Here is a 17124-nt window from a genome sequence, read left to right on the forward strand (position 1 = left end):
AAGAATCGAACAGTTTAATGAACTTTCAAATAAAAGTCTCATCTGAATAATCTCAAACATACAAATGTACACATGACACACCTTGCTGTTACATCCCAGGTTCTTTACAAAAGATATAGTAAGTCAATTTATTCATATGGATCTTTTCAAATAAACAATAACTAGCTTTAGAGTTTGCTTCCAAGTTTAGAAACCTTCCACCCTAACAAATTGTGATACATCAGATCAACATGTTTCGAGATTTCAGCAGGATAGTTTCAGGTAAGATACAGCACTTTGTTGAGACACTGGTGAAGAAATTTTGGGATATAAATATTTGTGATGTATGGATTTTATTTAATTTTTTACTTTTTCCTGATGTAAGAATCCATGAACAAATTTGTTTTTAAATCCTGGATGTTTAAATAATGCTCCTCAAACAACAGCACTCTGACATCAACCTCATATTATCATATTAGATGACCCAAATCTATTCCCCATATCTTAACAGTCCGTGGAGATGCTTCAAAATGGTGGATTTTCAAATCAAGCATGCAAAAGATGAGAGGCTTGTATACACGAGCATTGTTATCACCATGAAAACACAATGCTAGGAGTGGATTGGTGTAATCCTGATACTTTCCCCATACAGGCTATGGGGATGACATGAATCCCACTTGTTGTAGGTGTTTAATAAACAGATAGAGGTAGATGTCTTTAAGTGGGTTCAGCATGACTACATTCCAATTTCAAGAGGGAAAATGAGCAACAATAGGAGAACATCAAAATATCCATAAGCAAACGTTAGCCGAATCGTTTCAGAAATACAATTTCATCTGATTGTTGTTTTGCTTTCATGGCCTCTTTTACATCCCTATGGACAGGTTATTTATTTATTTATTTATTTATGGACCTAAACCATTAAATGGAGCTACAAATTTTCTAGACAATTGGTTTTGCAAATATTAACTCTCTGAAGGTGTTCAAGTCAACTCTGAACATCAGTCCACCAAAGCGAGTGATAAGACAGTCCGGATGTTTGGGCTTGGTTCACACTGCCCAAGCCTTCAGCTCCTCCATTTCATCCTCATCTTCTTCCTTTCTACTCTTGGCTGTAGACAGAAGAACAGGGGGTTAGAAGATTCCTATGGCTGCGACTGGTCTTTAGCATGCTTTTATTAATTCCTTATTAAACCCTGTGGCTGGAATTTACAGGAAGTTTCCCATGAAATAGAAATATTTACTAGGGGTGTAATGATTTGCAGTTTGATTTGACACGATATGGTGGCATCTCGATAATATTCATTCTTCGATACACTGCCTGAATATGAAAATAGAAATCTAAGGTACAATGTCGTGAAGCACTGAACATTACACATGTACAATAATTGAAACTTCAGAATCACAAAGTGTAGTTTGCCTTAGCCATTGCTTAGTGGTTTTTTTTGTTTTTTTTTTTAGTTTTGGGCTGTTTGGGGTATTTCAAACAACAGTCTCAAGAGTTTACACAGAATAGTGCAAAGGAGCAAAACATGACAATTCAAGACTGGAAAAAGGTCACCTGATCTTTTTCCAATTGTCAACTGTCACGTTTGGGTGAGCCTGTGCGCACTGTAGCTTCAGATTCCTGTTCTTGGTTGACAAGAGTTGACCCCCATGTGGTCTTCTGCTTTTGTAACCCATTCTACTCAAGGTTCCATGTGTTCTGAGATGCTTTTCTGCTCACCACAGTTATAAAGACTGGCTAGTGGGCAGTCTGGCCAGTCACCTCTAACCTCTCTCTTCAACAAGGCATTTCTGCCTGCAGAACTTCCACTCGCTGGATATTTTTTGTTTTTCGCACAATCTGTGTAAAGTCTAGAGACTGTGGTATAAAAAGATTCCCAGGAGATGAGCCATTTCTGAAGTACTTGATCACATTTTCCAATTCTGATGTTTGAAATAAACATTAATCAATGCTTTTGGCATGTATCTGCATGATTTTATGCATTGCTCTGCTGCAACATGATTAGCGGATTGGATAACTTTATGAACGTGCAGGTGTACGAGTCTTAATCAAGTGAAAAGCGAGTTCATGAAAATTGCATAGCGATGGTTCTGAGTAGGTTATTATTGCCGCTGTCTGTTTTACCTGGTTGGGAAGGTAATGAGGTTGAAGGCACGCTGGGCAGTGAGACATTCTCTGGGCCACTAATTTCTAGCAGATTATTGTCCAGTTCCTCCTGTTCCAACTCCTCCAATTCAGCGAGCAATTCATCCTAGAAAAGAGAAAACACCAAATAAATAAGTCAGTGAGTTTTAATCAATTATTAAGTGCTGATTTTAGCTGATTTTAGCTCATCATCCCCCCCCCCCCCAATTTTACTAGTGAATACACTTCCTAGTACAGTCTATTAAAATGAGCTAAATTGACAGATCTGCTCAGGCTTAGAAATCCAAAAAATTCCACACTTTAGGTTATTTGACATGACAGCAGTTAATACAGTTATTCAGTTAATTTATGCTTTAGTTAGTACTACTATACAAAAGGTTCTTATTTTAGCAAAGTGTCATTCAGCTGGAATGCAGTTTGGAATTTTAAAGCATTACTGTGCAACTGGTTCACTTGGGAATTTACTTGCGTTCACATTTTGACACTCAACGACTAAAATCCAAAGCCTAGTTTCTACGCGCTAGAGGAATCCAGGTACCTCATCAAACTCCTCTCCAAAGCCGACTGGTTTTGAAATAGCATCGGAGATCTCCTGCGCCAGCTCCTGCTGTTCTGTGATGTCCTGCATGAGATCATCCACTTTGTCTATATCCCTAAAAAACAAACAAAAAAAAAAAAAAACAAGAGAGATTAAATTAATAATGATCAAAAAATACTGTAAGATTTACTTTCAAATAATTCAGTCAGAAAGTTTATGCACAGTTGGTATTAAAAGGAGCGCTGAAGACCACAAAATCGTACATGTTTTGGTGAGCATTCTTCATGGCCTTGGCGGCGAAGCCCATGTTCTTGAGCACCTCTGTGTTAGTGTTGGCATTCTCCAAAGCTTCTCGTTGGTACTCGATGGTAGACAGAGTGCCGTCGATCTGAAGCAGCTGCTTTTCATAACGCTTCTTCCTCTTCAGTGCCTGGAGGGCAGCTTGAGAAAGCAGACAACATCCATTTTCTTTCTGTCTCTCTCTCTCTCTCTCTCTCTCTCTCTACCTCACTTACTTATACTGTATTTTGTATATTTATGTCTTATGTTATTTTATGAGTAATTTGCCTGAGTGTCACCATAAGCGACTCAATATACACGTCTCCTTATATACTGTGCAAACAATAAATAAATATGGCTTTGAACAGAGTGGCACTGTTTCCAATCAGTTAACCTGCCAGTTCATTAAAAGAAACCTCCATCCTGAAACACATTAAATATGTTCATATATGTGATGAATTTGGTGATTCTGGTGCTTAATTGTTTGTTGGTGCCATACTTTCGTTATTCCGGTCAGAAGTTAGCAGTTGTCCGCCACGCTGCTGTCACAAGTGGACGCTGCTAGTACAGTTACAATGGTGATTAATAAGGAACAAAATTCTCAGTATACATAACATAAGGGACAATGTCCAGGTTTTGGGTGTGAACTCCCAAAAACAAAAAGAGCATGAGCTTCTTTTCTCACTCATCATTTTCCAGTGACAATTAAAGTCCACATGATATCAGAATTTAAGTTTTGTGATTTTAGTATGAATAGGTCAGCCGTAAGGTTATCTATAAGCTAGCGTGCTCCAAAACGACGACAAAATTCGCATTCAGAAGATATCTGCAAGCAAAATTTAGTCTCTCGCTACAACCAATACGAATCGACAATTTTGAGGACGCCGTTCTGCACTTCGGCTTCTTGTCAGATTTTCCATCTAATCAAATTCTATCTAGAATCTGAAGTGTCCCGCCCACAAAAGTTGTAAGTTTCCTGGCTGTGAGGTAAGCTGAAAGCTATTGGCTATTTAAAAAGGGGGTGGAGCCACTTGATGTGCCCCACCCTAACTTCCTGTTTCAGTGGATATTTCGTAGATACATTGGATAATTCTAAGCATTTCAAGGTACTTCACGGGGACTTTAATGTCAAATTAATGATAAAGCCAGCATATGAGTGGTGGAAACAACAAAAGTTGGACGAATTATGGCACAGTTAAGCATCTATAGATAAGCATGAATTGCACCGACAGCAGTATTAGAATTAAACTTGAAACTTTGGAAGATAAACAGTTTGGGCAGAGTGTACAGATAGATGTGTTGGTGAGATAGTTGAGACAGACAATTTATCCGGACAGACTAAAGGACTAAAGCACTGCTGCATCACTCTCTTTAAGTGTAACAGAAGCGAGGCCTACTTCACCACAGTCACTACAATCAGCAGGCTTTGTGGCATTGCGAGCATGTTGGAAACCACCCACAATGACATTGTGGATAGTGTAGGAAACTGACAACTAGAGTGAAACTAGACGAACATGTCGATGAAAGAAGAAGGGGGGGGGGACGACTCACTCAATCTCTTTACAAACTACATTTGTGACGTCACTGACGGTCACATGCTGCTTATAAAGATTAAGTCGTTCAGGATGTTGTTTTGCTTTAAATGAGGGTGTGAGATAAGGCCCCCCTACCACACACACAAAACGCCAACTGAAAAATATAATAAAGTGAGGTGATCTTAACTTCCAGTTTGAAAAGGTGATAATGAAAACACTAATTAGCTGTTGGAGTTTCTGGTATTTCGAAATTTCGGCGTGTGATCTGGGCTGGCCTTTGACATTTTCAAAGCTCCCCCAACATACACACACACCGCTATAAGTGCTGAGTAATAACGCTACACCTTTCTTTTGGGACTGGCCTTGTTTCCGTGGTCTGTACAGGTTATTAGGCAGCTGACACATTTCGAGCCGCCCAACCTGCCGCCTACCTATTCATATCCAACAACAACTAATTACAGCTTAGAATTCAGGTAACTTGTGAAATATTAATGCTCAGTTACGGTTTAACGCGTACCTCGTTTGTTTTTCGTGCCGTTCTTCTTCGCTGTTAGCAGTTCCGCCTCAATCTTCTTTTCCAAAAATTCCTGCTTCTTCGACAACATATCCTCCGTCTCGCGGAGTTTCTGGATCGCTTCTTGAGGACTCGGGGCTTTGTCCCCTTTCCCCCCGCTCCCGAACAACTTCCCAAACAAAGACATGGCAGCTACAGTTCTCTGTTTAAAACACAAATTAACCTCAAGAACGCTCGCGACTGTCCCCTAAAAAACAAAAATCCTCACTGACGTAGGGGTTGTTGATGCCTGGACTTCCGCCTTCAGGCCCGCTGACGTCACGGTCCCATAGCGACTGCGCTCGTGAGCGCCACCATAAGGCACGCGCTGGAACCGCGCTGTAAGGCACCGCTGTCACTATGCAGAAGATTGCGTTCCGGAGTGAAAAACCAAACCGTACATCCGGGTGCGCAGAATCCAGTTCCCCCTAAAAAAAATAAGAAGAAGAGGAAGGAGAAAAAAAAAAAACCAGTTCCCCTGTTTCCCCGTCAGTGCGCATGTGCGAACTCATGACATTTTATCCTAATTACAATAATAATAATAATAATAATAATAATAATAATAATATATTTTATTTGGAAAAAAAAAGGTTCACGTCACCTAAGGTCACTTCACAAATACAATTCACAAAACACTAAAACACAATGATATATATATATATATATATATATATATATATATATATATATATATATATATATATATATATATATATATACACACACACACACACACACACAATCATACATATGCAAATATATATATTATACAGTATTATACATAAAACATTAAAACACATTATAATTAGGTATTATGTAACCATGTCACAGAGAATATGCAAGCCTGAAGAGATGAGTTTTTAAAGAACTTTTTAATCTTGAAATGGATTCACAGTTGTGGATGTGATGGGGAACTGAATTCCAGAGCTTAGGGGCAATGTGACTTAAGGCTCTTCCACCCAAGGTGCTAAATTTCATGTCCAGTATTGCTAATAGACCTGCTGAGGAGGATCGCAGTAAGTGGGGAGGGGTGTAGTTCTCCAAGAGGTTAGTGAGGTAAGTGTGAGCATGATTATGTACGGCCTTAAATGTGAGAAGCAGATTTTTTTAAATTTAATTCGATAGGCAACAGGAAGCCAGTGAAGCTGGATGAGCAGAGGTGTTACATGGCTGGTTGATTTGGAGCATGTAATGATCCTTGCTGCAGAGGTTTGTATTATTGGAGCCGGTGAAGTAGTTTATTAGGGATGCCAGACAGGATGGAATTGCAAGAACCACTGATGTACAGTGCCAAGGACTCCAGTGTTAGATAGACATTCTAGAAGAATCTGATGAGAGATGGTGTCAAAGGCTGCACTGAGGTCTAGGAAGATGAGAATGGAGAGTAGTCCAGAATCAGAAAGGAGGTCATTGGTTATCTTAATCATGGCAGTTTCTGAGCTGTGTTTAGGGGTGAAATCCATATTGGAATGGCTCAATCAGATTATTGTTTTTTAGGTGATCCTGGAGCTGAGATGCCACTATCCTCTCAAGGACTCTCAATGTCATCAGGATCCAGTCCTGGCTTTTTCAGTGTTGGCCTGACAATGCCAGTTTTTAATGAAGGGGGGACCACACCAGTTGTGAGAGAAGTGTTAATTATTGAGGTTATCAGAGGGGAGATAGAGGGCAGGCACACTTTAAGTAAATTGGTTGGGGCAGGATCCAGTTGACAGGTGGAGGAATTGCACTTCATGGTGAGATTCAAGACATGACTTTCCACTGGGAGACTGAAATGACTAAATGCACTGGTATGTGGAGGGCCCATAGTATTCAGGGAGCATGGTTCCTTTTGCTCATTAATTGAACAAGTCAATTGTTGATTAATGGTCGCAATTTTAGAGTGGAAAAATTTTAGGAAGGCCGAACAGTGTTCATCGGAGAGATTCAGATGAACGGATTGAATCAGGTCATTTAAGTAGTCCATTCACGGTGGAAAAAAGAGCTCTGGTGTTTCTTTCTCCTGCACTGATGATATTTGCATAATATGATGTTTTTGCAACAGAATGGGCATTTTTGTACTGAAGTATGTGATCAGAATACATCTCTTTATGTACCACAACACCCATCCTTTTTGATAACCGCTCCAGAAGCCAACCCACAGACTTCATCTGGCGGAGTTTAGATGTATACCAGGTTGCAGTGTGAACAAATGAAAGGGTCCGAGTCTTCAGGGGAGCAAGACTGTTAAGTGCAGAAGACAAGCAGTAGTTGTAATGGCTCACTAGATCCACTAATGAAGCACTGGGAGCAGGGCAGCGATAAGAGTAAATTAGAGCGGTAAACTCCTCTGGCTGGACCTTTTAAATGTTGCGATATGACATGATGTGCAGAACTTTTGATTTCATGACAGGCAGGTAGGTGTCAAACAGCACAGCTTTGTGGTCTGAGATTGGTAGTTCAGCAGCATTGATGTGGCAGGGTGTAATACCAGTGCTGCAGACCAGATCTAAAATATGGCCTTTGCTGTGGGTTGAAAAGTCTGCATGTGGGTTGAAAAGTCTGCATGGCCATAAAATCTCTTGTAAATAGGTTGGAAGAAATATCCAAATGGAGGTTAAAATCACCCATCAGGATCACATTCGGAGACATTGTATTCAGAGTCGTTAGTATAGTTGAAAGTTCAGATATAAACACATTTGATGGCTTCGGTGGTCTGTACAGTACCGCAATAACAGTGGGTGTAGGTCAATGGAGTTTGACAGCCAGCAGTTCAAAGGCTGATTGATCAGGCAAGGCGAGTGGAGTCCTGCACATGTAGAGGTAGAAGGAAATGAAACTGTGGATGTACTGGCAAAAAGATCGATAAAGCATAAAACAGTTGATAAACAAGTACTATTAAGTAGAGCAGAGATTGCAACCATTATAAAGGGACATACGCATAAAACATGGCAGGAATACTGGGACATAGCTGACACCGGACGACACCTATATAATATACAAAAACAAGCAGGCTTGAGTATAAGCAGGGCAGGAGCCCAAAGGAAGAGATGATAAGTATGTATCTTATAATAGGTCATGCTGGCTTAAATCTAAAATTACACAGAATAAGAAAACACCCCACTGGACTCTGCACCCACTGCAATACACAAAAGACGGTAAAACACATTTTGTTAGACTGCAGAAGATATGAGGAAGAAAGAACTGAGCTAGAGATGCAAATTGGAAAGCAAAACATGACATTAGAGAACTTGCTGACAAAAACATCTGGAAAAGTGCACCGTCCCCTAATAAATTATCTGAAAAATGGTAAATGGTCTGCACTTACATAGCACTTTTAACCAAAGCACTTTACACCATGTCTCATTTACCCATACACTCACACCAATGGTATGCAAGATGCTAACTTGGGGTTCACTGTCTTGCCCAAGGACACTTTGGCATGTGGAGTCATGTGGGCCGGGAATTGAACCGCCAACCCTACGATTAGTGGACAACCCGCTCTACCACCCGAGCCACAGCGGCCCAAAACAATACGAAGAAAAATACTGGGAGAAGTGAGAGACTTATATATATATAGTTATTATTAATTTTTTCCCCCTGCCAATCTGCTGCTCACACTCCAGTCCAGTAGGTGGCGGTGATGCACCTTAAGTTGGTTTGCCAACCGCCATTAAAACCAAGAAGAAGTTCTAAGTTTGGCACAGCTGACACAGTGCATATTTGCCTCATACCTTCAGGGGTGGGGGTTCGATTCCTTCCTCCACCCTGTGTGCACACAGCTTGCATGCTCTTCCCACGTTTTGAGGGTTTCCACCAGGTACTCTGGTTTTCTCATCCAGTCCAGAGACATGCATTGTAGGCTGATTGGCCTTTCCAAATTGACTGTAGTGTGTGATGGGTTGGCATTCTGTACAGGGTGTCCACCACCTTGTGCCCCAAGTTCCCTGGGACAGGCTCCGGACTCCTTTGCGACCCTGTGTAGGATAATGTTCCAAGTTTACCTGTTATAGCATGCAGCAGAGAAAAAGCCCAAAGTATTATAAAAAATTAACAATTAAAGTAAATTAATTCACAACCTGTATACTGTTTAGTGCATATTTGAATTCACTTTAAACACAGTTAATATGCTTCGAGATGTAAATTGATGATGTACAAGAGTTAGGCCTGTCACGATTATTACGTTATCAACTTGTTGTACGATATATGAACATGACCATGATCCTTTTTGCTGACCTTGATATCGCTCATTGTGTTTACAAGCATATTTGGTTACATAAGAATGAATGTCACCAACATTTTAGCCATTCATACTTCTTCTGTCCTCTCGTCTGTTCTAAGGCTGTCAAATTCAAATTCGAACTTCGAATATTTGTCGAATTTAAGATAAAAATGCACATTCAAATGCAAAAACTGTGCATTCGAATTTAAGATGTCTAGCAAGCACTATCACAGATTTTAATGAAATCATAGGTCTACTGTTGGAAAAAATGCATGTCTTTGTTGATACATGTTAATATATAAAATGTGTGAATAATTGGTTTACTCTTTGCATTTTCTCCTCAACAACAATGCAGGTGACTTATATACAGTGCCATTTTAGTCAGATAAAAATCAACTATAAAATCTAATATATATAAAAATCAATCATAAATATAAATATATATAATCTAGATTATATATATATATATATATATATATAGATCTAATATAAATATTATATATTTATATTAGATTATATATATAATCTAATATAAATATATAATTGATATATATATATATATATATATATATATATATATATATATATATATATATATATATATATATATTTTTTTTTTCTTCTTGTTCTTGGCAGTAGCTACTGTTACTGTTTATGCGTATACACTTGCTTGGGATTATAGCCTGTGCATTGAGTGTGTATGATTTAAAGCTGTATCTATGCACTATTGTTATTTCTTTGCATAAAAATGTCAATAAAAATATAAATAAATAATAATAACAAAAACTATTTACAACACTCTACTGTGGTGTAATGTAATGCGTAAATTGGCCGATAGCGCCGTCTGTTGGTGTGTAAGAGAAAGTTGCTTAGCTGTGTTTGTAAGAAAATCAAGGCGACACATTTGTGAGAAAATCCCTTTCTGTGTGTTTGAGAGTCGAGTTTTCCTTTGCAAAGCAGATGTGTTTGTTTGTGAAATGGTATATTTATTTGTTTAGTTTTGGCACAAATTTAACTCCATATTAACATGTTATAGTCTGAATATGCTTAATAATTAAATGTTCATTTCTCTTTGAAATTGTGTACTTGCATTATCATGCTATGCTATTATAATTAATTGATATATTATTAGTGACATAAAACGGTCTTAAATTGACAATAACATCATTTATCATAATTATTTCTGTGATAATATATTGTCCAATAAAATGAGTTATCGTGACAGGCCTAAAAAGAAATGCCAAAAAGCAGAGATGCTTTCGTAAATAATCACAGTAAACTGTTCTACATGCCACATGGAATAATATAATATAAAGAGCAGTAAGAAACTAAACAAAATCAATATTTGGTGTGTAAACCCTTTAATTAATTATTTTCTTTCTTTCTTTTTTTAAAGCAAAGTGCTGACTTAGTAGTCTCAGGAATTTGGAAAGAAAATTGGCTGATAAGTTTAACTGAGCATCTTAGAGAGTCTGCCACAGTTCTTCTAGATACCCTGCCTGTCACACCTGCTTCTTTTTTTCTATGCAAATCCAGCAGCTTTCATTATGTTTTCATTATTTTTTTTGTCTGAAAAGTGGTCTATCTGTCTGTTGTGACAGAATTCCTGCTATTATCGTTAGCCTTTCTTAAACATGACTGTGCCAAATTTTTAAAAAATATGGCAACAATGCACTTTATTAAGTTCCATAAATTAATATGATTAATGACGGAAAAGAGGGAAGAACTAAAACCTTACCAGAGACGGTGTGTGGGAACTTCCTTGCTCATTATCCATTTTGCAGCAGGGCAAAATGCCTACTCACCTCCTGCTAGGTGAGCTTCAGGACCATGCGTGTGCACTGTGTGTGATCAATTTATCTTTCAATGTATTTTAAATGGAGTTTAAATTGTATTGAGTTGTGAATGAGGTCTTTATGAAGATTAACATTTGCTAAACAGCTGATATAAATGCTGGTAAACAGCCCCACATGGATGATCCACCACTGCATTAGTCTTTATTTTCTTTTCATTTTAATGTTATGTAGAACGACATTGAGATGATAAATGTATTTGAGCAGCTTTAAATTTTTTTGTTAGTACAAATTGTCAACACAATATCTTGTTTGAACCACTTTCACACTAATATGCATATTATGTCGTATCAAATGCCTTTTCTTATATGGGCCAATGCTCAAACCACGGTTTACAAGATTGAATTATTTTGGGCCACCAAAATCTCAACCCACTCTGAAAGAATAGGATTGGCCCAAAGTTTTCTTCATATTTAAAAGTATCATATAATATGTTGCCCAAAGTCTTCTTTACCCTATGAAGTGTTAAACTTTATAAAAACATTAGACAACTGTTTGAAGTGTTCAAATTTTTTCAGCTAGAAAACACTACCCACTGCTCCACTATGCTGCCCTGCCCTTAATCGTTCTCTCCTTATTTTATGATCTATTTTATTGAACACTTGACAAGTATTGTCTGTTCATTAATGCCTTTAATAACTTAATTGATCTAATTGTAATTAATGATCTCTTAACTATGCACCTGTCTGCATGAGCGCTGTGTTCAAAATGTAAAATAAGAAAGAGTTTGTTTATCGGCTCATAGATCAGACATAGACTGTCTGAATTTTAACCAACTGCACATGAAATCACACAACTCTCATTTGTTATGCTTGCACTCAGAGGATAGTTTATTGTAAAATCATTAGTAAAGTGAATAGGTTTAGGAGGAACTGATTACAAGTTTCAGAAAGTAAAATCATTAGAGCAGTTGATTATATAACATGCATAGATTAAGTATACCACCACCCAGACACCTGCACTTTATCATGTGCATGGTTGCATATTTAAAGCTGACTCCTTTCAGACAGAAGAGAGGCCACTGGGGAGAAAGCTACAGTCCCTCTAGTTAATCTGTCAATAACAGTAAAAACAACAAGGGAAAAAAAAATTAATTATTGTAGTATTGCACATAAAATAACTTTCATACTGTACTCAAGAAGTGACGTGATTCAGAATAAATATGAAAAATAATTTCATTTTAGTTTGGAATACTTTTGCAGTATATTTTGTGTTGTATCATCTTTTGAGATTTAGTACAAAATGAACACTATTTAGGGATGTTAGTATTTGGCCACTTTTAAAAATGAAAATGTACCTTGGCCTTAAAATTTTTCATTGTGGCCTGGACTCAGACTTTTTTAAGGAATAAGGAATATGAATAAAGTTTTAAGGAATAAAATATGAAGAGTCATGATGCTATATTTAAAAAAAACAACAGGGTGATGTGACATGGTTTGATAACAGTTACCATACCGAAGTTAATTATTTTCCGATTTCAGCTTTGTTTTTTTTCTCTTATACTACAGCAATTTTCCAGTGATTACATATTTTACATTTATTAATGAACCAGCTATATGACTCGAGTCAAGTTAGTTCCTGTTATCACTTACATTATATACATTTTGGACATCCATGTGATTGAGTTGTTACTATAGAAATGACAACATATTAGAATAAGCGCTTTAATATAAACCAGTGATTTGAGTTTGAGCCAGCATTATGATCAGAGCTCTTGTTATAGAAAATGAGTGACCTTCTGACCAGCCAGCATTGAGAATTCATCAACACTTTGGTATAAATACATAGAATATATGATACAGTATATGTGGGGCTCAATATTCTCCTTCAGTAGATATATGAGAAAAAGAGAAAGAGAGAGAGCAATTCACAATTAGACTCAGGACATTATATTATCTGTTAACTATAATATTATAATACATAATAAGTAGTATACAATATTATACAATATAATATATTAATATAATATAATATAATATAATATAATATAATATAATAGATAAAAAAAAGGAGAACAAACCACACAGTGGCACAGCATTACTGCCTTCTTATATCCCTGCAGGAAACATATTAATTGTTTAAATAAAAAAGAGATTTTGTGTGTGTTTTTTCATTTTATTTCTGTAATTAAATGTAAAAAAATATTCAAATGTTGAGGATGGAGGATAGACAATATTGTAAATAGGGGCATAGAGCTCTCAAGCAATTTTGAGTGTGAGTGTACTTTCAATGTGCATAATGGATAAATAAAGCTGGAATTTATTGGGTTTTGATGAAAAGTATGCACTTTTATTTTTCTGAATTTAAGATAAATGTATTTTTAATGCATTTAAAGACTCTGCACATGGATGTATTGCTGTCATGAGAATTAATGTTTGTTGATGCTACAGGTTCATAAAAGATATGTATGCACATTTAAAGTAAAGATAATACTAAAAATATTCTGTGCATAGTAAACATATAACTTCATGAGAATCAACACTTTGTGGGAACCAAGGCTAGGTTTAAAATTTTCTGAAGTCATTTGCCTAGAAAATAAAAAAGCATAATCTAAAGTGTAATCTAAAACTGATTGCTCACCATAGCATATGTAGGACACACTGAGGTATTTAGCAGTGTTGGGACAAGGATCTGTAAAGATGGTGGATGAAGCTTCTACAGTGCAAGACTGCTGGTTATTACACCTGCAAATTAAAGTAAGATGTTAACATGGCCTCTTTGAGCACTGGACAGCAAGTAAGTGCATCTACTAAGTAAAAGCTTTTAAAATAAAATAAAATAAAGCTTAAAAAATTACAGTGTCGCCAGAGTTGACAATGTGTTCGAAGCATAACAGTTGGTCTTCTTGGTCAAACCACTGTGGAGTCCACTTGAACAGGTTGTAGAGTCAGAACGCCCAAAGTTCGCAATTATGATCTGAAGATATTCACCTTCAGCTGCACAGATATAGAGGTAAGCTTGCTGTAGATCAGCAGCAACAGCAAAAGTAATTAAAAGCTTAGTAGCACAACTATTAGGACAAATAGTTCTTACCACATTCCAGTGTGGAATAGCTGTGCTCACAGATCACAGTTGTTTCTAGAGGAAGGAGACAAAGCAAATGCATGCAATCTGACAATATACAGATATTGGCAAGTCCAGCACTCCAGCCTTGCATAAGTATTCATAGATCATTCTATCAACAATCTATTAAAACCCAACACTGCTCTTCACCCTACAACTTCATCCCAACAGTGAAGCATAGTGGTGGTGGTAGCAGCACCATGTTGTGAGGATGACTTTTATCAGCAGGGACTGGAAAGATGGTTAGGGTTTTGAAACTTTCACCTTCCAATATGGAAACAACCCTAAGCATGATGCCAAAGCTACACTGGAGTGAAAAAACCATGAAAAACCAAGAACGTGAATGTATTAGAATGGTCCAGTCCAATCTGACAGAGCTTGAGCAATTTTGCTAAGAAGAATGGACGTAACAGACATATCGGGATTCTGAAATGCAAATCGAATAGCGACATATCCCATAAGATTTACAGCAGAAACAAAAAATAAGATTTAGTATGTTGCTCTTTTTCAAAGTAATAAAATAAAGGAAGTGGGAGGTTTCATGTAGATTGGGAGTGTGACTTGTATAAAGACTGGATCAGTATTGCGTTGGTTTTGGCATCTTTTTCTGAGCAAATTGACAAATTTAATGTCTTGTGCACACCTTTTGCCAACTGACATGACACAATTGCACATGAACATTGAAAAATCGCTATCCCTCCTTTAATGTTTTGCATAAATTGGCAGCAGAAGCCTGCAGAGTGTGAGCAAGAGTATTCAGTATTGGATCAGTATTAGAGTGCTAGTAATGAACATCCTGAATTCTGCACTCTGATGCCAATTTCATAAGACTCTTCATAAATTCTAATATAGCCTACTCTACAGACTACTTACCGGCATCGTAGCAGCTGTAACTGGTGTCGTAGTATTTGTAGGTTCCTTTACATGGGTCAGATGTCTGAAGTGCAGCCGTGTTTACCTCACATGCACTTAGTCCATTGCATCTGTTTGGGTAAACAAACAAAATGCTCTCAGTGGGGTTATAGTGTCTGCTTAAGCATATTCAGAATAAATAGCAGAACTATGTTGTGTATAAATCCTCTCATTATAATTATAACAGAAGAAAAATAAAATAGCAGTGCCTGTCTATTTATTTAGAAAGGGGTGACACAAATCTGTGAATTAGATTCTAGCATTTAGCAGCACAGTGGTATAAATTATTTGTAAAGAATTATATAAATGATATTAAATCACTTGTGTTTAAAGTTCTTCCAATTGTGGTAGAGCTTTTGTGTATATTATAACCCAAGAAACACTGTACCTCTCAGCAATAGTGGAAATACTCATGGAACAGCTGGTATCAGTAACCTGAAGAGGGGGATGTGCAGTACTGCAGATGGAACTATCCGTACGGCCATACAAACTATTCTCCACCCATATAACTCCACGATCTGAAAACATATAAATATAAAAAAGTCTTTCAGATTCAAAGAAATAAAAATTTATTACAGCATTGCTATATCTAGTTTCCTATAATAATGCAATGTTTTCATACAGCTATAAAGAATGAAAGACATTTAAACTTACCACAAGTGAGGCGATGGATATCACCATCACAGGTAATCACATTCTCTGAAAGAACAGATTATGCACATAGACATTTAAAGTAAACCTGAATTATTTGTTCAGGTTCTCTGTGAAACCATTATCACATGTTAGGTTATTTAAAATAATCCTGTTTGACTGCATTAAAAAATTACCTCCAGAAACAAGCAACCCAGGTGCTGCAATAAGCACTGTAAGGCAAATACAGATAGAAAGAACATAAAATGTAGTACTTTACTATTTCTCCTGTTAAGATAGAAGATGTCAAATGTAGCTTACAACACCCATATGGAAAAGCATGGATGAAACTTACAGGTGAGTAGTGTAAGCTTCAGGCAGAGCATCATGATGCTGAATGTGTTGAAGCAGCGTTGTTGGATGTAGATGCTGTTGGATGTGTTGAAGTGCTGCACCACTGGCACTGATCTCTCTATATATATTATATGGAGTACCAGTAAATGAAAACAAAATACTCGCACTAAAGCCACTCCCTTATACATACACATACATACATATAGGTCAAACCATTATGGTTTGATTATAATTAGTTTTAATTACATTTACATTTACATTTATTCACTTAGCAGACGCTTTTATCCAAAGCGACTTACAAATGAGAAAGATACAAGCAAAGCGATATATCAAGCAGAGAACAATACAAGAAGTGCTACCATACAAGATCTATTAATTGAATTCCAGAAGAAGCAAAGTGCAGAGTAGAGGTGTAAGTGCATTTTTTTTTTTTTTTTTTTTTTAATGAGTTGGTTAGGTGTTCATAGAAGAGGTGGGTCTTTAGCTGTTTTTTGAAGATGGTGAGAGATTCTGCGGTCCGGATTGAGATTGGAAGTGCATTCCACCACTGAGGAACAGTTAGTGTGAAGGTTCTGGAAAGCGACCTTGTGCCACGCTGAGTTGGAACTGCTAAACGTCGGTCGCTAATCGATGGCAGATTGCGAGAGGGAACGCAGGCCTTCAGGAGAGAGTTGAGGTAGGAGGGTGCTGTTCCTGACAAGGTCTTGTAGGTGAGCATCAAGGCCTTGAACTTGATGCGGGCAGCTACAGGAAGCCAGTGGAGGGAGATGAAGAGGGGTGTGACATGGGTTCTCTTGGACTGGTTGAAGACGAGGCGCGCTGCAGCATTCTGAATCATCTCAAGGGGTTTGATGGAGCTGGCTGGGAGGCCTGAAAGCAGTGAGTTGCAGTAGTCCAGTTTAGAGATAACAAGAGCCTGGACTAGAATCTGTGTAGCCTGTTTGGTGATGTAGGGTCGGATAATTACAAACAATTTCACAGGAATTCAAGCAAACAAGAATGATTGAATACTTGGAGTAAGTGCATCGTTACACACTAGGTAACGTTGTCCCTAGAAGTCGAAATGTCAGTATTT

The 17124-nt window shown here is 37.4% G+C and overlaps 2 protein-coding genes across 2 annotated transcripts in view; both read right to left on the bottom strand.

Annotated features, from left to right (window-relative positions):
- On the bottom strand, positions 1–5330 carry LOC128607552 (charged multivesicular body protein 4c). Its single transcript, XM_053624499.1, has 5 exons — positions 5001–5330; positions 2933–3110; positions 2670–2784; positions 2111–2237; positions 1–1091 (listed from the first exon to the last, which is right to left on the bottom strand). Exons 1-5 carry the CDS (start codon positions 5182–5184, stop codon positions 1030–1032), a joined length of 666 nt encoding a protein of 221 aa, XP_053480474.1. The 5' UTR covers positions 5185–5330; the 3' UTR covers positions 1–1029.
- The window catches only part of LOC128607521 (rhamnose-binding lectin-like), a 23302-nt gene continuing 11399 nt past the window's right edge, over positions 5222–17124 (bottom strand). The window contains exons 3-10 of the mRNA XM_053624426.1: positions 15893–15969; positions 15720–15764; positions 15454–15583; positions 15027–15136; positions 14124–14168; positions 13888–14026; positions 13540–13774; positions 5222–5464 (exon numbers count right to left, since the gene is read on the bottom strand). Coding sequence (XP_053480401.1) covers positions 5222–5464; positions 13540–13774; positions 13888–14026; positions 14124–14168; positions 15027–15136; positions 15454–15583; positions 15720–15764; positions 15893–15969 — 1024 coding nt within the window. The remainder of the gene's footprint in view (positions 5465–13539; positions 13775–13887; positions 14027–14123; positions 14169–15026; positions 15137–15453; positions 15584–15719; positions 15765–15892; positions 15970–17124) is intronic.

Source organism: Ictalurus furcatus, chromosome 5 (genome assembly GCF_023375685.1).
Source record: "Ictalurus furcatus strain D&B chromosome 5, Billie_1.0, whole genome shotgun sequence".
Taxonomy (NCBI): domain Eukaryota; kingdom Metazoa; phylum Chordata; class Actinopteri; order Siluriformes; family Ictaluridae; genus Ictalurus; species Ictalurus furcatus.